The sequence below is a fragment of the Erinaceus europaeus genome, chromosome 4, assembly GCF_950295315.1.
Source record: "Erinaceus europaeus chromosome 4, mEriEur2.1, whole genome shotgun sequence".
NCBI lineage: Eukaryota > Metazoa > Chordata > Mammalia > Eulipotyphla > Erinaceidae > Erinaceus > Erinaceus europaeus.
In genome coordinates this window covers 53,728,709-53,748,500 of record NC_080165.1, presented here as the reverse complement: position 1 = coordinate 53,748,500, position 19,792 = coordinate 53,728,709, and the positions used below count along the sequence as shown (strand labels likewise).

Here is a 19,792-nt window from a genome sequence, read left to right as displayed (position 1 = left end):
TATTTATCATCTTTTAATTTTTTCGTCTGTACTGCCTTCAATCTTAGATGTATTTTTTGCCTCCAGGATTATCGCTGGAATTCCGTGCCTGCACTTCATATCCACTGCTTCTGGAGGCCATTTTTTCCATTTTTGTTGCCCTTGTTATAGCTGTTGTTGTTGAATAGGACAGAGAAATCCAGAGAGGAAGGGAAGACAGAAGAGAAAGATAGACACCTGCAGACCTGTTTCACTGTTTGTGAGGTGACCTCTTGCAGGTGGGAAGCCAGGGGCTCAAACTGGGATCCTTGCGCTTTGCACCTTGTGAGTTTAACCCGCTGCTCTACTGTGCGGCCCCCCTTATCCTCTTCTTTAACAATCATTTTCTTTCTCTGGACGCAGGCCACAAAACAGATAACACTTAAGGATGAAATCTCATCACATATTTTTAGGAACTATCTTTCCATCCCTTAGATTCCCTACCCACTCTGAGAGCTCTTACAAAGCACTCGAGGAGCTTGTTGGTTCAGTGGAGGAAGCTTCATCTGGGCTTCTGAGGGACACCTGGGGCATTGACTCAGGTGGAGGGCCACTCTCTTCTTTGAGATGCCCCTGGTAGAGTCGACGAAGACGGGACAGCTCTCTCTCTGGTGGCTGTTTCCAGCTGTACCATGTGTACCAGGGATCACCTGAAACTAATGTGGGGGCTGGTGGAGTAGTACTGACAGCTCCGTGAGCGGTACTGAAGTCAAGGTCCCGAGGTTCAACCTGAGGAATGTGGTAATTGAGGAGACCTAGAAAATTTTTAAAAAAGGTGAAGGAGAGAAAGTTCAGATTAAGAGAGTAAGGAAAGAGACCCAGGAAATGGCATACCAAATAAGGCACTGGACTTTCAAGCATGAAATCCTGAGTCGAGCCTCTAGCATTACAGAGTCTCTTTTCCTCCCCCTTCAGTCAATAAAGAAAACAAGGGAGGGGGAGTCGGGCGGTGGCACAGCGAGTTAAGCACACATGACGCAAAGTGCAAGGACCAGTGTAAGGATACCGGTTCGAGCCCCCCAGCTCCCCACCTTCAGGGGGTGAAGCAGGTCTGCAGGTATCTATCTTTCTCTCCCCCTGTCATTCTTGCCCTCCTCTCTCCATTTCTCTCTGTCCTATCCAACAACGATGACATCAATAACTACAACAATAAAACAACAAGGGTAACAAAAGGGAATAAATAAATATATAAAAAATAATTAAAAAAAAAAGAAAACAAGGGAGGGACCACAGCTACTAACTGCATTTTAATACTTCCTTTTTAAAAAACATTATTTAATTATATTTTATTTATTAGCGATTATAAAACTCTAAAATAACAGGTATAGTTAAACACTGTTCCTTCTATCAGAGTTCTGTGTCCCCATTCCCTCCACTGGAAACTGTAGTAGTTATGGGGGTAAACAGCATAATGGTTATGCAAAGAGACTAACTCTTAACAGGTAGCTCCAAAATCCCAAGTTCAGTTCCCCACATTACCATAAACTACAGCTGAGTAGTGCTCTGGTAAAAATAATAATAAATAAAATGCTTTAAGAAGAAAAGAAAAAGGGGGTAGATAGCTTAATTGTTACGTAAAGAAATTCTCACAACTAAGGCTCCAAAGTTCCAAGTTCAATAACCAACATCACCGTAAACCACAGATAAGCAGTGCTCTAGTAAAACAAACGGGCCGGGTGGTGGCACAATGGATAAAGCATTAGACTCTCAAGCCTGAGATCCTGTGTTCAATCCCCAGCAGCACATATGCCTGAGTGATGTCTGGTTCTTTCTCGCCTTTCTCATTAATTAAATAAAATCTTAACAAACAAAAAGCAAAAAACTGCAATTCTCCCAAGGTCACAGTTATGGGTTGACTATTTCTATAAATATATACCTATACCTATATTTTTTATGGTCCTGCCTTCTCTCTTTTTATTCTTTTTTTTTTTCCTCTAGGATTATTGCTGGGGTTCGGTGCCTGCACTATGAATCCATGGCTCCTGGAGGCCATTCTCTCCCTTTTGTTGCCTTTGTTGTTTATCATTGCTGTTGTTATTGTTGTTGTTGTTGATGGACAGGACAGAGAGAAATGGAGAGAAGAGGGGAAGACAGAGAGGAGAGAAAGATAGACACCTGCAGACCTGCTTCACCACCTATGAAGCAACTGAACCTGGGACTTTAGAGCCTCAGGCATGAAAATCTGTTTTGTTTTTTAAAAATATTGATTTATTCCCTTCCGTTGCCCTTGCTGTTTTACTGAAGCAACTCCCCTGCAGGTGGGGACCCTTAAGCCGGTCCTTGTGATTTGCACCACCTGGCTTAACCCGCTGGGCTACCGCCCAACTCCCGCGTGCGTGTCTCTTTGTATAACCATCATGCTATCCACCCCGCCCTTTGGCTTCTTTTCTAAGTCACACCTAAACCTGTTATTACTTCTGGGTGCTTTTCCTTTTTTCATCTTCTCTCAGAGTCCTGATGGAATGGGACTTCAGAGGCCTCTGGTCATCTTCCTTTAACATTTCTCCTCTGGGAGTATGGATCAAAAAAAAAAAAAAAGCTGGGGCCGGGTGGTGGTGGCGCACCTGGTTGAGCACACATGTTGCAATGCTCGAGCCCCTGGTCCCCACCTGCAGGGTGGTGAAGCCGTGCTGCATGAGTCTCTCTGTCTCTTGCCCTATCTCCCCCTTCCTCTCAACTTCTGGCTGTCTCTATCCAATAAATAAAGAAAATAAGTAAATAAGCTTTTTTTCCCCCTTTTACCAGAGCACGGCTCAATTCTGCATTATGGTAGTGCAGCAAGTAAACTTGGGACTTTGGAGCCTCAGTCATAAAAGTCTTTTTCATAACCATTATGCTATCTACCCCTGGATTAAAAGTACATTTTTTAAAAACATAATGAGTAACAAGATTGTAAAATAATGGGTACAAAGATCAAAAAATTTTATGGGGTACAGAAGGTCAGAGTTTTGGCTTGTGGAATTTTTTTTTTTTACCAGAGCACTGCTCAACTCTAGGTTATGGTGGTGCAGGGGACTGAACCTGAAATGTTGGTGCCTCAGGCATCATTTACACATTAAAAAAAAAATTGTTAGGGCTGGGTGTTGGTGTACATCTGCAAGGACCTGGCTTTGAGCCCCCTTCCCCAACTACAGGGGAAATGCTTCACAGGTGGTGAAGCAGTGCTACAGGTGTCTTATCTCTCTCCCTCTTTATATATCCCCTTTCCTTTAAATTTCTGGTCATCTCTATCAGATAAACAAAAATAATAAAATTCTTTTTTTTAGTGTGGTCTGGGAGGTGGCACAATGGATAAAGCATTGTGCTCTCAAGCATGAGGTCCTGAGTTCAATCCCCGGCAGTGCATGTACCAGAGTGAAGTCTGGTTCTTTCCTGTTCTCCTCCTATCTTTCTCATGAATAAATAAATTCTCTAAAAAGGGGAGTCAGGCAGTAGTGCAGCAGGTTAAGCACATGTGGTGAGAAGCGCAAGGACCAGCATAAGGATCCCGGTTCAAGCCCATGGCTCCCCACCTGCAGGGGAGTCGCTTCACAGGTGGTGAAGCAAGCCTGCAGATGTCTTTCTTTCCCCCTCTGTCTTCCCCTCCTCTCTCCATTTTTCTCTGTCTTATCCAACAATGATGACATCAATAACAACAATAATAACTACAACGATAAAACAACAAGGGCAACAAAAGAGGGAAAAAAAAGCAAAATTTAAAAAAAATCTCTAAAAAAATTAATTCTTTTTAATTTTTTTTTATTAATGATAGAGAAAACCAAAGCATCACTGGCATAAATGATGCCAGAGATTGAACTTGGGGTCTCATGCTTCGAAACCCAATACTCTGGATTTCGAATGGTTCCTGGACAACCATTTATGCATGTTAAACACTGCACAGACCCCTGATCAAGGAATAAATGTGAGCTAAAAAAATCTGGGCTCTTTCTTGCCAAATTGTGCAGCCTTCAACCAAGATTATGAAACTGAATCTGGGCAGGGGGTAGATAGCATAATGGTTATGCAAAGAACTCTCATGCCTGACGCTCCAGAATCCCAGGTTCAATCCCGAGCACCCCCATAAGCCAGAGCTGAACAATGCTCTGGTTAAAAAATAAAAATAAACTGACTCTTCCCTAGAAAGGGCTTACTTTTTTTTTTTTTTTATTCCTCTTTTACCGTCTTTCTGTTTGTTACTGCCAGGGCTTCATTGCTCTAGGCTAGCATTTTTGTTTTGTTTTGCTTGTTTTCAGATAGACAGTGCCTAGGAGGTGGCATAGTACATAAAAGCATGAGGTCCCATATTCAATCCCAGGCATTTGTTGTTATTGTTACCTCTAAAATTATTGCTGGGGCTGAGAGCCAGTACTACAAATCCACTCCTCTTGTCAGCCATTTTTTTCCCTTTTTTATTTTTATTAGGACAGAGAGAAATCAAGAGGATAGGGCAGATAGAGGGAAAGACAAACACCTGCAGAACTGCTTCACTTCTTGTGAAATGAACCTCTGTAAGTAGGGAGCGGGGGCTAGAACCCGGTCCTTGCAATTGGTAGTATGTGCTTTAACCTGGTATGCCACCGTCTGGCTCCTACTCCCAGATATTTTATATGGCAAAGCGATCTTCCCTCTCAGTTTCTGTCTTTATCAAATAAATAAATATTTAAAAATAAACAAAAGGGTGGGGGTAGATAGCATAATGGTTATGCAAAGAGACTTTCATGCCTAAGGCTGGAAGAGTGCCAGGTTCAATTCCCTGCACCACCATAAGCCAGAGATGATAAATGCTCTGGTAAAAAAAAAAAAAAAAAAAAAAAAAGCAAGCATAATGGTTATGCAAAGAGATACTCATAACTCATATCTGTGGCTCTAAAGTCTCAAGATCAATCCCCCGCACCACCATAAGCCAGAGCTGAGTTTAAAAAGAAAAAACAAAGGGGGGGTGGTAGACCTGATTAAGGGCACACATTACAGAGTTCAAGGGGCTCAAGCCCCTGGTCCCCACCTGCAAAGCTGCACAAGTGGTAAAGCAGGGCTACAGGGGTCTCTGTCTCTTTTTCTTTCTGTCTCCTCCTTCCCTCTCAATTTCTCTCTGCCCAGTAATAAAGATTTTTTTAAATTATTGATGGAAAAATTAATGGACTTGGGAGGTAGCACAGAGATTATGCAAAGATTTTTCTGTCTCTCTCGCTCCAAGCTCACATGTACAATCCCCAGCAGCACCAAAACCTAGAGCTGAGCAGTGCTCTGGTCTTTCTTTATCTGTCTCTCATTAAAGGGCAAAGACCCAGGTTTGAGCCCCCAGTCCCCACCTGCAAGGGGGAAAGCTTTGTGAGTGGTGAAGCAGGGCTGCAGGTGTCTCTGTCTCTCTCCCTATCGCCCCCTTCCCTCTCAATTTCTGGCTTCTAATAAAGATTAAAAATTAAAAAATATATGTATATTAAATTACTAACACAAGAGAGAACCAGAGTATCACTCTGGCACATAAAATGCCAAGGGATTGAATCAGATCTCGTTTTTTGTTTGTTTGTTTTTTATTTACTGAGAAAGAAATAGGAGAAGAAAAGAAAAGAAAGAAAGAAAGAAAGAAGAAGAGAGAACCAGATGATCAATCTGGCACATGAAATGCCAGGGATTGAACCCCATGCTTGAGAGTTCAACATTTAATTCACTGTATCACAAAGGTCCTCATGATTTTAAGTCCAATGTTCTATCCACTGAGCCACCTCCCATGTTCCTTAGTCACCTTCTTGATGCTGAATAAACTGTCCTCTGTCCCTTCTAACACTCACCATAGTCCCTGGCTTTATGGATGGCCTGGGTCAACATCTTGTGCTGCTTCATACAGACCCCTGGAGAAAGAAAAAGTTAAGTCGAAAATTGTTCTATACGGCGGCACAGTGAATAATCCAACTGCTCCCATATAGGAATAGAGGACTAGGGAGGCTGGGTTGTCACATACCTGGTTAACTGCACGTATCACCACATAGGAGGACCAGGGTTCACGGTTCAAGCCCCTGCTCCCATCTGCACGGGAGAAGTTTCACGAGTAGTGAAGCAGGTCTGTAGGTTTTTCTCTGTCCCTTTCAATTTCTGTCTATGGGGGTGAGGTAGGGGGATGGCTGCCAGGACCAGTGGATTCATAGTGCAGGTACCAAACCCTACTGAGAATCCCATGTGTTTCTTTTCCCTTCCTCTTCTCCTTTCTTCCTTTCTTTCTACCACAGTTTTACTGGGAATTTGCACAGTGTTCCCATGTAATAGCTGGGGGTCTCAAACCCAGGTCCAAGTGTATGGTAAATGTTCATTTCACTGGGTAAACTATTTGCTGGCCCTGAGAACGGATTTATCTGTGAAAAGCGAACTGAGAGCAAGAGAACAGTCCCTGTAGTATTTCACAGCCAACCCACAAAACTACTTCCCCACCTCTAACCTGTCATCACTCCCAAATGGCAGATTATTCTTTGCAAATTTATTGTGGCAAGATTCTGTTTGTGAAGGACCATATATTTCAGGTTCTGGGGTCCTGCTGTCTCTCTTTTTAAAATATTTTTTCTACTTTTTAATTCCCTTCTGTTGCCCTTGTTTCATTGTTGTAGTTATGGCTGTTGTTATTGATATCGTCAATAACAAATGGAGAAATGGAGAGAGGAGGGGAAGACAGAAAGGAGAGAAAGACAGAGACACATGCAGACCTGCTTCACTGCCTGTGAAGCGACTCCCCTGCAGGTGGGGAGCCAGAGGCTCGAACCAGGATCCTTATGCTGTTCTTTGCGCTTTACGCCACGTTCGCTTAACCCGCTGAGTTACCACTCCTCTTTTTTTTTTCCTCCAGGGTTGTCGCTGGAGCTCGGTGCCTGCACTACAAATCCCCCACTCCTTGAGGCATAAAACTGAACCTGGGACATTGAAGCCTCAGGCATGAGAGTCTCTGCATAATAATTATGCTATTTCTCTCATCCATTGTTAGTTTTTAGATATATGACAAATTAATTTTTTCCCTTTTGTTGCCCTTGTTGTTTATCACTGTTGTTGTTACTGTTGTTATTGTTGTTGTTGGATAGGACAGAGAAAAATGGAGAGAGAAGGGGTAGACAGAGAGGGAGAAAGACACCTACAGAGCTGTTTATCAATTGTGAAGCAACCCCCCTGCAGGTGGGGAGCCAGGGGGCTTGAACCAGGACCCTTACGCTGGGCCCTGCACTTCAGGCTATGTGCGCTTAACTCACTGCACTACCACCCAGCCCTGAAATTTGTATTTTTAATCTGAGTTTATTTATTTATTTATTTATTTATTTATTTATTTTACCCGAGCACTGCTCAACTCTGGTTTATGGTGGTGCATGTAATTGAACCTGGGACATTGAAGCCTCACGTGTGGGGGATTGAACCTGAGACTTTAGAGCCACAGATATGAGTTATGAGTATCTCTTTGACCTAGCACGTTATGATTGGGCCCTCCTCAATCGCTATCGAACAGGCCGCTATGCTCCATCGCTGGGGAGCCAGAGTCGACCCGAACTGCCCCTGCGGCTCCAGACAGACTATGACCCACATAGTCAACGACTGCCACCTCTCCAGATTCAAAGGAGGTCTCGAAACTTTACATCAGGCTCAACCTGATGCTGTTGACTGGCTACGGAAGAAGGGCAAACGCTAGAAGAAGAAGTATCTCTTTGCATAACCATTATGCTTGCTTTTTTTTTTTTTTTTTTTACCAGAGCATTTATCAGCTCTGGCTTATGGTGGTGCAGGGAATTGAACTTGGCACTCTTCCAGCCTCAGGTATCAAAGTCTCTTTGCATAACCATTATGCTATCTACCCCCACCCTTTTGTTGGATAGAGACAGCCAGAAATTGAGAGGAGGAGGGTAGCTAGAGAGGGAGAGACAGAAAGACACCTGCAGACCTGCTTCACCACTTGCAAAGCTTTTCCCCTGCAGGTGGGGACCAGAGGCTCGAACCCGGGTCCTTGTGCACTATAGCATGTGCCTTCAACCATGTGCACCACCACCCGGCCCCAATGTTTTTGGTTTTTGTTTTATTTTTATTTTAGTGAACAGAGACAAAGGAGACAAGGGAGACAGGCACCTGTAGCACTATTTCACCATTTATGAAGTGTCCCAGTGTCCCAGTGCAGGTGGGGACTGGGGCTTGAACTTGGTCCTTGTACAAGGTAGGTCCTTATATAAGGTAAAGTACGATTAATCAGGAGTACCACCATTCATGCTTCACTTAAATATTTATTTTTAATACATCCTTGAGAAAGGGAGCGTAGAGGGTGGGGGTTTAGATAGCATAATGGTTATACAAAGACACTCTCATGCCAGAGGCTCCAAAGTCTCAGGTTCAGTCCCCTACCACCACCATAAGCCAGAGCTGAGCAGTGCTCTGGTAAAGAAAAAAGAAAAAAAGAAGCAAAGGAAGGGTAGGCAGGAAATATGTCTACCCACTACATATCTTTTTTTTTTTTTTTTAATTTTTTATTTAAGAAAGGATTAGTGAACAAAAGCATAAGGTAGGAGGGGTACAACTCCACACAATTCCCAACACCCAATCCCCATAACCCACCCCCTCCCCTGATAGCTTTCCCATTCTCTATCCCTCTGGGAGCATGGACCCAGGGTCGTTGAGGGATGCAGAAGGTAGAAGGTCTGGCTTCTGTAATTGCTTCCCCGCTGAACATGGGCGTTAACTGGTCGGTCCATACCCCCAGTCTGCCTCTCTCTTTCCCTAGTAGGGTGTGACTCTGGGGAAGCTGCCACTACATATCTTTTAAGAACAACATTTACATAATTAATGTGCTATATCCCTGGCCGGAAACTACATTTAGTTTGTTTACAGGTGGAAAAGACAGCACAATGGTTATGCAAACAGACTCTCAGATGCCTAAGCATCTGTGGTTCCAGGTTTAACCCGTGCTCTTCACCACCATGAGCACCACCTAAGCAAACCTCTAGTAAGGAAAAAAAAAGTTTACACGGATTCCTTCCTGTTAGCTTTTGTTTATAATCAAGTATTAGCATATGACCAACTCTCATTTAAGTCAAAATTTTAAGGTCCAATCACAAGTTTTGTTTTGTTTTTTAAGATAAGAGACAGTGTTCCAAAGTCCCAGGTTCAGTCCCCTGCACCACCATAAGCCAGAGGTGAACAGTGCTCTGTTTAAAAATAAAAAAAAATATAAAAATAAAAGATAAGAGACAGTGAAATAGACCAGATTCCCTTCATTATGTTGAGGACCAGGCTCAAATCTGAGTTGCACAATAGCCAAGTGGGCTATTCCACCAGCTCCATAATTTTCTTTTTTGTTTTAAATTTCACGTGAGAAAGAGAGGCCAGAGCACACTGATCTGACACATGCAATGACAGGAGTGAGCTGCACATTCATTGACACAGTCCTGAGACCATGGATTATATCCCCAGCACATAATCTCTGCCTTAAAGAGCCACCAAACAAGTTCTATTGTCTCAGTGCATAAGCAGGAAGTATCAGCCTGATGGCAACAAGAGTAAAAGACTAACCTGTATAAGGTGCATGGAAGATGACACCAGTGTGGGCAGAGACAAACTGTTCCAAAAGCTTCACATTCTGTGGGGGAAAGTGGTGAAGAAACATGAGAAAGGGGCACAAAAAGACCTTCAGAGATGAAAAGCATACAATCCTGATATACCCATATAAGTGAAAAAATTTTTTTCTTTTGCCACCAGTTATCCCTGGGGCTCGGTGCCTGCACAAGGACTTCACTGCTCCACCTCCTGGACCTCTCTTTCTTTCTGATAAGAAACAGAGTGAAGCTAAGAGGAAAAACTGACCCACTGTTCATGCTGCTTCCTCCCTGCAAGTGGGGACCTATAGCTTGAACCTAGGTCCTTACAGTATTGTGTGCATTCTTACCTAGGTCCTTACAGTAATGTGTGCATACCAGGTATGTCACCACCCATCCCTCAAATAAATGAGTTTAATCCTTCAATTACTTCAGGTACCACTCTTGAATGTTTCAATTTTAGCCCCATCACTGCACTGAACATATTTTTCTCTTTTCTTTTTCGGGAGTCAGCCAAGGCCTCACACTGCTCCAAGCTACTTTTTCATATAAAGAGAAAAACGTCTGAGCTTTCTTTAGTGCCACAGAACCTATGTGATGCTAGGGATTAAACTCATGCTTTGGGTATGACCGGAGAGCTATGTCTCTGACCCTGGAGACCTCCTTAAAAACTCCAGAAAAGAGCAGAGGTAGACAGCATAGTGGTTATGCAAAGAGACTCATACTTGAGGTTCCAAAGTTCGAGGTTCAATCCCCCACATCACCATAAGCCAGAGCTAAGCAGTACTGTGCTTTATAAAAATAAATAAATATAAAAAGGGAGTCAAGTGGAGGGTAAATAGCATAATGGTTATGCAAACAGACTCTCATGCCTGAGGCTCCAAAGTCCCAGGTTCAATCCCCCGCACCACCATAAGCCAGAGTTGAACAGTGCTCTGGTTAAAACAAAAAGGAAAAAGAAAAAAAAAAAGGGAGTCAGGCAGTAGCACAATGGGTTAAGCACACGTGGCACCAAGCACAAGGACCAGCATAAGGATACTCATTCAAGCCCCCGGCTCCCCACCTGCAGGGGAGTTGACCAGTGAAGCAGGTCTGCAGGTGTCTTTCTCTCCCCTTGTCTTCCCCTCCATTTCTCTCTGCCCTAACCAACAACATCAACATCAATAACAACAATAAGAAAACAAGGACAACAAAAGGGAATAAATAAGTATTTTTAAAAAGAGGACACCCATGGTCCAGCAGAGAAGCAATTATGGAAGCCAGACCTCCCACCTTTTGCACCCTATAAAGATCTTTGGTCAATACGCTCGGAGGGATAAAAAATAGAGAAGCTTCCAATGGAGGAGATGGGATACAGCATTCTGTGGTGGGAAGTGTATGGAATTGCACCTCTCTTATCCCACAATCTTGTTGATCATTATTAAGTCACTAATAAAATAAATTTATAAAAAAGAATAGGGAAGCTTCCAATGGGAGGCATGGGACATGGAAATCTTGTGGTGGGAACTATATGGAATTATACCCTTCTTCTACAATCTTGTCAATCATCATTGAATTACTAATAAGTAAATTAAAAATAAAATCAAATAAAACATAAAAATTAGCCCCCCCAAAAAAGTTAGCCCACAGTTAAATCATATAAGATTTTGACAGAAATCAATAATAATAATAATAATAATAATCAATAAAGTTCATTCCTAAAGCAAAAAAAAGAGCAGAATTTTATAATCTTTATTTATTCTCTCTTGTTGCCCTTGTTTTATTGTTGTAATTATTATTGTTAATGATGTTGTTGTGTTGGCTAGGACAGAGAGAAAATGGAGAGAGATGGAGAAGCCGAGAAGGGGAGAGAAGGAAAGGCACCTGCAGACCTGTTTCAACCCCTGTGAAGCGACTCCCGGGCAGATGGGAAGCCAGGAACTCAAACTGGGATCCTTATGCAGGTCCTTGCGCTTTGAGCCACCTGCACTTAACCTGCTGCACTACCACCCGACTCCCCAAAAGGAAGAATTTTAATCCCAGCAAAGGGCCTGTGAAATATCCACTTGGATAGTAAATAGTGCATTGTTTTCCAGTATTAATTCTTTTTTTAAAAAATATTTATTCCCTTCTGTTGCCCTTGCTATTTTATTGTTGTAGTTATTATTATTGTTGTTATTGATGTCATTGTTAGATAGGACAGAGAGAAATGGAGAGAGGAGGGGAAGACAGAGAGGGGGAGATAAAAAAAAGAAATCTACAGACCTGCTTCACCACCTGTGAATCAACTCCCCTGCAGGTGGAGGGCCAGGGGCTCAAACTGGGATCTGGGATCCTTACTCTGGTCCTTGTGCTTTGTGCCAGCTGTGCTTACCACGCTGTGCTACCACTCGACTCCCAGTTCTTTTTATTATTATTATTATTTATTTTTTAACCAGAGCACTGCTCAACTTTGACTTATGGTGATGAGGGGAATTGAACCTGGGACTTTAGAGGCTCAGGCAAGAGTAAAAATAAAATCTTTAAAAAACAAATAAACAACAGTAGCAAAAACAAGAAATAAAATAAATTTAAAAATTCCAGACCAACCAATACCCCAACAAACTTACTTCCCTGATCTCTCATTCATTCCATATTCACATTTTATATTCTGTCATTTAGAGTCACAGAGAACTCTCTTCTGCAGAAATTAGGTTCTAAAGTTAGCCCTTTTTTATGGTAGTGGGAAGACAGCATAATGTGTACAAAAGACATTTATGCCCGAGGCTTTGAAGTTCCAGGTTCAATCCCAATACCATCATAATCTAGAACTGTGCAGCACTCTGGTTACAAATAAATAAATAAACTAATAAACTAACAATAATAAAGTTAGCCCTTCACGCAAAGGGGCAGTGTGACACCAGAGGTAATCCCTTTAGCACCGCAAAGATTCTTCATCCTATCTTGGAGAAAAGCTTTTCTTTACCCTATAGTCGACGTGCAGTTTGTGATCTCGGCAGATGGGGCAGGGATTTCCAACGACTTTATGTCCACGCTGTGGGGGGGGGGGGGGAGAAAGTATATCAAAATACTGTTGGAGCCACTGATAACCATGTTGTTGTTTTTTTTTTTTTTGCCTGCACTACTGATCCACTGCTCTGGTGGATACATTGTTGTTGTTCTTGTTGGGTAGGAGAGAGAAATCAGGAGTGGAGGGGAAGACAGAGAGGAGAGACAAGACCCCTGCACGTCTGCTTCACAGCGTGCAAAGCGACCCTCCTGCAGGTGGGTACCCCGGGGCTCAAACCAGGATCCTTGCGTGGGTCCTTGTGCTTCATACTATGTGTGCTTATCACAGTGCACTACGACCTGGCTGGCCCCCGATACCATATACTTTTTTCTTTTTTTCCTCCAGGGTTATTTTTATTATTATTATTTTTTTTTTTAGATAGGACAGAGAGAAATGGAGAGAGGAGGGGAAGACAGAGGGGGAGAGAAAGATAGACACCTGCAGACCTGCTTCACTGCTTGTGAAACGACTCCCCTGCAGGTGGGGAGCCGGGGGCTCAAACCGGGACCCTTAAGCCGGTCCTTACGGTTGGCCCCACGTGCGCTTAACTGACTCCCCTCCTCCAGGGTTCTTGCTGGGACTTGGTGCCTACACTAGGAATCAACTGCTCCTGGAGACTATTTCCCCCCCATGTTGCCCCTGTTGTTTACTGTTGTTGTTATTATCATTACTGCTATCACTGTTGTTGGATAGAAACAGAAAGAAATTGAGAGAGATGGGGCAGACAGAGAAGGGAGGGAGAAAGGACACCTGCAGACCTGCTTCACCGCCTGTGAAGCAACTCCTCTGGAGGTGGGGAACCCAGGGCTTGAACTGGGATCCTTATGTTGGTCCTTGCACTTCGCGCCACACACACTTAACCTGTTGCACTACCACCCAGTCCTCCCCCATACCATGTTTTTTATCAACCTTTGTTCCACATCCCACCTATGTGCCATACTCAGAAACTCACAATACAGGTCTTTCGAGTTCGCTGTGAGGGTATGCCACCTTTGTGGTTTCGTCGGTAGTCAGCCCAAACAGGACGTGAACCATAGCGATTCTGGTATTCTGAAAGATCACACAGTTCTTTCTGGGTGGAGGAGGTATCTATTTATTTGAGAAGCCTCGTACCCCATCCCCTCTCCCACTCAGGTACCTTCTGAATCCAGGTATTTCCAGGGCTCCTCCTTATAAGGAGAAACAGGAAATGGGGTCGAAGAATCTTCGTTAGGGGGAGGTTTGGTACAATGATTCTGGTGGGTAACCTGTGCAAGGAGGGAAGGAACAAAAAAAATGAAAGAAATGAGTTCATGGGGCCAGGTGGTGATGCACCTGGTTGAGTGTCCAAGTTACAACGCATAAGTATAAGACCCAGGTTCAAGCCCCCAGTCCATGGTTTCACAAGTGGTCTATATCTCCCTATCTTTCTGTTCCCTCTCAATTTCCTTTTTATATTTTTTATTTATATTTATTTATTTCCTTCTGTTGTCCTTGGTTTTTTTATTGTTATAGTTATTATTGATGTCATTGTTGTTGGATAGGACAGAGAGAAATGGAGAAAGGAGGGGGAGACAGACAGGGGGAGAGAAAGATAGATACCTGCAGGTGGGGAGCCAGGGCTCGAACCGGGATCCTTATGCCAGTCCTTGCTCTTTGCGCCACCTGTGCTTAACCCCCTGCGCTATGGCCCGACTCCCTCAATTTCTATTTCTATCCAAATAAATAAATAAGTTAGTAATGAAATTAGTCCAGGGAAGGGGTCCAACTGCTCTGTTACCTATACCTTGGATGTTGTTTGTTTAGCTAGAAACAAAGAAGCAGAGAGGGAGACTGAAAGAGACCACAACACTGAAGCTTCCTTTAATGCAGTGGGAGCTTGGGCACATCACAAAGCCACACATTATCCAAGTGTGCTTTTTTGTTGGTTCACTATGCTTTGGGAAGAGAAGCCTACATAACTACTGTTTAATATAACCTATCAAGGAACCTGAAAAATAGCTTGATAGGACAACTGCACTATTTTGCCACATACACAACATAGGTTTGAGGCTGGCCCCTAAGCATTGAACAAAGCTTTGGTGTTCTGGTCTCTTTCATTCTCTCAAGTATATAAATAATAAACTAGCGTGGTCCAGGAGGTGGTGCAGTGAATTAAGCACTGGACTCTCAAGGATGAAGTCCAGGAGTTCAGTCCCTGGCAGCACATGTACCAGAGTGATGTCTGGGTCTTCCTCTCTCTCCACCTATCTTCTCATTAGTAAGTAAATAAAATCTTTTAAAACTAAGTAAATAATATATGTGTGTGTGTCTACATGTATACATATACACATATACGTTTTTCTGTTGGATTTAAATCAACATTACTTTTTAACTTACTTACTTAGAAGTAGAAAGAGACCACAGCACCAAAGCTTCTTCTAACACAGGGGGGAAACCAGGTTCAAACTTGGGTCATGTGCATGGTAAAGCAGTATGGTATCATACTACTTCACCAGCCCAGGCCAACATTATTGATGATCTAATGCTCTGGTACTTTATCTCTTCTCTCTCATAGGTAAGCAAATGTTTAAAAACTAAGCTGGAGGGGCGGATGTAGATATCATAGTGGTTATGCAAAAAGACTCTTAGTGGTTATGCAAAAAGACTCTCATGCCTGAGGCTCTGAAATCCCTGGTTCAATTCCTCTACCACAATAAGCCAGAGCTGTGCAGTGCTCTGGTGTTTGTGTCTTTCTCTGCATCTCTCTCAAAAATGAAAAAAAAAAAAAAAAAACCGGTTAATCTTAAAAAAAAAAAAAAAAGATGACATCTATTCTTAAAAAAAAAAACTAATCTGGAGCATATAAAAGTATTCATACATTTTGCAATTACGCTTTTAGTTGGGGGAAAAGGGAAAAAAATACAGTTTCTTGGAAGAAGTGAGTCAGAAAGGAAATGGACAGGATAGATGAGTTTCCAACCCCCAAATCACTTGAGTTGCTTAGCACCACAAAAAATTGAAGGTCAACATTCCACAGGGCAGAACAACCTTGAGTCCTAACGCTGGCTTTAAAGCTACCACGCCTGTTATTAACTCAGTGATGATCCCACTCACCAATCTTCGGTCTCATTTTGGGGAGTGGCAGTGGGCAAGCCTACTCAACCTGTCCCACAACTTACCCTGTCCCACAAAGAACCTGCCCCCTACCCTACCAGGAATCTCCAAGGTGGTGAGTACATGAGGCTAAAGGGAAACCTCCACCCAAATGCCAGAGATGAACTCTCATAGAGCTCTGATAAGTCGATTTAGTGAGATGAAACGAGAAAACTGGTTGCCAGGTCATAATTTATTAAGGGGTAACTTAATTAAAGTTAAGGGGTAACTTGGGGGGTTGCAATAACTCATGAATACTTGAGTGCCACGGATTTACTTACATGCTCTCTGCAATACTTAAAATTGTGTACAATCTAGAGATCCATTCCTTCAACCTAGCTACTTATTACTAGGGGGGAAAGATGACATCTAATCACAACTCTTTAATCTGGGCTGGGGATTAGAACAAACCCGCGATACTGTAAAGGGTGCAGAGGAAAGCGAAGTGCCGTTTAGACAGCAGAAAGCATGAATACTTAAGACAGTCTCCGCTCAATGATCCCCAGCAATAGAGCAACGGCACAGAGAAAGTATGAGTAAGTTACGATGAGTGCAAAAAGTGCTCCAAGGAGTTACCTGGACAGCATAGGAACCTCTGAAAGGCGCAAGAAGGGGAAAGCGCCTCAGAACCACATGGAATACGGAGGCCGCCATCTTGACGTATGCCCTAAAGAGATTTGGACGAAAGGGTGACTGCGCATGCTCCAGAAAAAGACAAGTCATGGGAGGCAGGACGAGCCCGCAGTGCGGAAGGAGGTCGCGCAACTGCGTCTGGACGGAAACGGGGAAGGGGTGGGGCCATGGGAGAAAACAATTTCAATTGCGTCACAATCAAATTTGGCCTCAAAACTGCTTTTTTTCTTAACTAGTCACTATGACTCTTAAGTCTTAAATTGTGACTTTGTTTTTCAAACAATTTTGAAGGTGATTTTAACCGAGTTCTTCTCTGTGCGCATGCGCTGGGCCCGTTCTACCAATCCAGAGTGAGAAAATACTCTCGAGGGCGGAAGTGGTGGAAACCGGAAGGGGAGTTGCTAGTTAATCTGGTCACGTGTGCACCGGAATGGGCGGGGATAGGAGGCTGCCGGAAGAGGGTGGAAGAGATGCGCTAGCCAATCAGCTGGCGAACAGTCTTTCGGGTTGACCAATGAGCTCACGCCTCGCGCACAATGTCTCGTGACGTGGGCGTTTCACAAGCACGTTCGGGCGCGTTGGGCGGCGTCCGAGTATAAAAGGCTCTGCCCGAGCACTCGTCCGCCATTCTTGGGTTCGTTTAGAGGTAAGTTTATGCAGTTTGGCGGTTATAGGTGGGAATGCTTTAGCGTGTCTCCTACGACAAAATAAAGCGGGTGGGGTTGGACTCGAATTAGAGATTGAGTTGTCTAGTGCGGCTGCGTTCACGATGGGCGGAGGTTTTGGAGGGGTATCTGGGTTAAAGTTTGGGGGTTTGAAAGCAACCCGTACTGATTGTGTCTTTCTCCCTTGTGTTCCTTTTATCCCAGGTTTGAATTTTCTCGTAGAAAGACAGCCCGGCCAAGAGGAAACTGAAACAAGCCGCAACATCGAATTCCTTGAAAGGATCCCGAGAGGGGGGAAGGGAAAAACAGCAGCCACCAGCCCAACCACTGTGTCTTCTGCCCCTTCCACCAATCTTGCCCACCCCACCAGCCCACGCTGCCTGGGACTTGAAGTCTGTGGCCGAAGGACCGTCACCACATACCTTCAAAAATATTCAACCACCCTCCCCTTACCAAATCTACCCAGATTCACTCAACCAGCGTTTACTTTTTTTAGTCCACTCAGTACTTTTTTTTTCCTGCGACCCCCTCCCGAAATGGAGTTGGGTGGGGGTTCAGTGTGAATACTGATTGGCCTACATTTTTTTAAAGAGACTTTTTGATCCAATGAGACCCCCCAAATAACTGAGTTTTGGGTCCTGGTTGGTTGTTTTACTTTTTTCCTCCCCAAATTTTAATCCCCCTCCCCCCCCCTGAGCCCGAGGTGCTGACGTCGCAAAAAATTTGGATAGTAAGTGTCGAATTTTAAAAAACCAGCCTTTCAACAAGAAATCAACGTTTCCCGTTGTGAAACAAAAAAATAATAATAATGAGAGGAAGAAAACGAGACCATAAATAGAATCGGAGAAGGACCAAGCGGTCACTTAATCTCCATTAAAAGCCTTGGGTCTAAACAGTCTTGTTCTCTCCCCGACCACCACCTCTTCGAGCCCTTCTGCGGGCCAGGAGAGCGGGAGGGGCCAGCAAGTGAGGCTTGTGATGGTTTAACCCTTGTTGGTCCAGCCAATTCCAGACTGCCAGAGCCATAAGTGTTTTTATAAGGAGGAACGGCTACCCTCCTCTTAGCTGCAGTCTTCGAAAGGGTTAATGAGCTCACATACAAAAGACGGTGGATCTTGTGGCCCAGAAGTCCCACTTCTTTGTGTGTGAGACAATCAGGGCGCCTTTCAATTTGCCAGATTAATGAGCAATCTGTACATAAAGATTGCAGGGTAAGGAGATGGGCAAAGCACTAGCTGGCTGTGACTTTAAAATGACTGTTAGAAATCCTCTCTTTTAACGTAATTTGTTCGGGGTATTTGTGTTTAAAGGTAGATGGCAATCTAGGAATAAAGATTGCAAGACACAATTTAGGGCAAAATATAATTTTTAGTGTCTACATATCAAGCTAAAATGGGGAGGTAGTTTTGTAATTGTTGGCAGCTTTGTTATTTTAAAGGCAAAAAGGTTAACATTGGTAATTTTCTGGGTGGAGAATACAGCTAAAATCAAGGGGGGAGGTTGGGAAATGTGAAGTATAGGAGTATAATTTTTAAAGCCATTTAGTTTAATTGAATGCTAGCTTTCGGAGATTGTGTCGTAAGTTTTTTCTTCCCTGCTTCAATATGGCGACTTTCCTTGTCCTTTGTCTTCCAAGCGGCGTTGCAGGTTGTGTCTTCATTTTTCTCCTGTCCTCCCACCTCAACCCCATTTGTTGAGAGGGGTCCAAGTCCTCCCCCTTTCCCTTTAGGGGGAGGATAAGGGTGGTCGGTGGTAACAGGTCGAGCCTCGATTGCAAATTGATTTCTACCCCGCAGAAAATTGTTGATTTTTAATATTCTCACAACGTCCTTAACAATATAGGCTAAGAGTTACTGGGTGGAGGGTGCTTTTTTTTTTTTTCCTAAAAGAACATCGTTTTTGTTTTTCTTTAACTGGGTCCGCTGTCGCTAGGTTCTTTTAAGTTTTTCCTCTTCTCCATTACAAAATGGCGACCACGCTTTGTTTTTCTCCCCGTTTGCCATGCAGAGCTTAGGGCCGCCCTAGAAACTTGGTCAAGGGGGAGGAGCTGCATTGTGCGGTGATGTAATCAGCTTGCTTCTCTCCCGCCCTCTTGGAGCTCCACCCCGAGCAGATCCCTCCCTGCGCACGCTGCTACTTGATAGGAAAAGACACTCTACGATATTATCTTTTCTAATCTTCCCTAAATGCTTGGAAGAACTAGGTCTTGAAACTGTCCATCTCCTTGGGCAGCTGTGTATTTTACAACCAACCGGTTGGGTTTATTTTCACCTCATCAGCTGTGCTTGAAAAATTTCCCCTGCTTCAGTTGCCAGTGGTGAACAGTCACTTAAATCTACTATAAAACGAAGTCTTCTGGGAGGGGTGTGTGTGTGCGCGCGCGCGCGCATTTATGTATGTTGGCCGTGCTGGGGAAAACACAAGATCCTGTAACTTGGATAGACAAATGGGGCATAATGACACTGAAATGTGCCATTTCTACTCAGGAATGAGTCCCTGGGTCTCCTGCATTTGCTCTTTTTGATAATTTGGGTAGGGTAAGTGCTTGAGGGCTTTCTCTGCCAAGTCACCTGTATTCACACCTCTGGGTTGGGGGTGAGCTCTTTAGCTCTTTGTGTGCTGCACCACGTTCTCCAGTTGCTTAGCTTCTGTATATTGGCACTAGGATGAAATGTGAATTTTTAGGAAAGGAGGCTGCAGTTGTAAACTCAAGGCAGGGGGAATCAAGCTACGGTTTCTGGTAAGCAAAAATCTTTCTGGTATTACATTTCACAACCTTCATTTCTTTTTATCAAAGAGCCACCTTTTTT

The 19,792-nt window shown here is 43.6% G+C and overlaps 2 protein-coding genes across 4 annotated transcripts in view; one reads left to right on the top strand and one right to left on the bottom strand.

Annotated features, from left to right (window-relative positions):
- Positions 1-50: 50 nt before the first annotated feature.
- Positions 51-16,425, bottom strand: MRPS18B (mitochondrial ribosomal protein S18B). Of its 2 annotated transcripts, XM_007532330.3 has the most exons (7): positions 16,261-16,418; positions 13,709-13,817; positions 13,523-13,620; positions 12,487-12,555; positions 9,520-9,586; positions 5,787-5,846; positions 51-773 (listed from the first exon to the last, which is right to left on the bottom strand). In XM_007532330.3, exons 1-7 carry the CDS (start codon positions 16,405-16,407, stop codon positions 478-480), a joined length of 846 nt encoding a protein of 281 aa, XP_007532392.2. In that variant the 5' UTR covers positions 16,408-16,418; the 3' UTR covers positions 51-477. The 2 variants fall into 2 exon arrangements, with proteins under 2 accessions (XP_007532392.2, XP_016047682.2); XM_016192196.2 differs by lacking the exon at positions 12,487-12,555 and having other exon boundaries at positions 16,261-16,425.
- PPP1R10 (protein phosphatase 1 regulatory subunit 10) overlaps positions 15,627-19,792 on the top strand; it is an 18,312-nt gene continuing 14,146 nt past the window's right edge. Inside the window, exons 1-2 of one of the 2 annotated variants that reach the window (XM_060189389.1) lie at positions 15,627-15,760; positions 17,187-17,712. The gene's annotated coding sequence lies outside the window, so the exon portion shown is untranslated. Of the gene's footprint in view, positions 15,761-16,664; positions 16,964-17,186; positions 17,713-19,792 lie in introns of those variants that run through there. The other variant, XM_007532295.3, reaches the window with a different exon arrangement.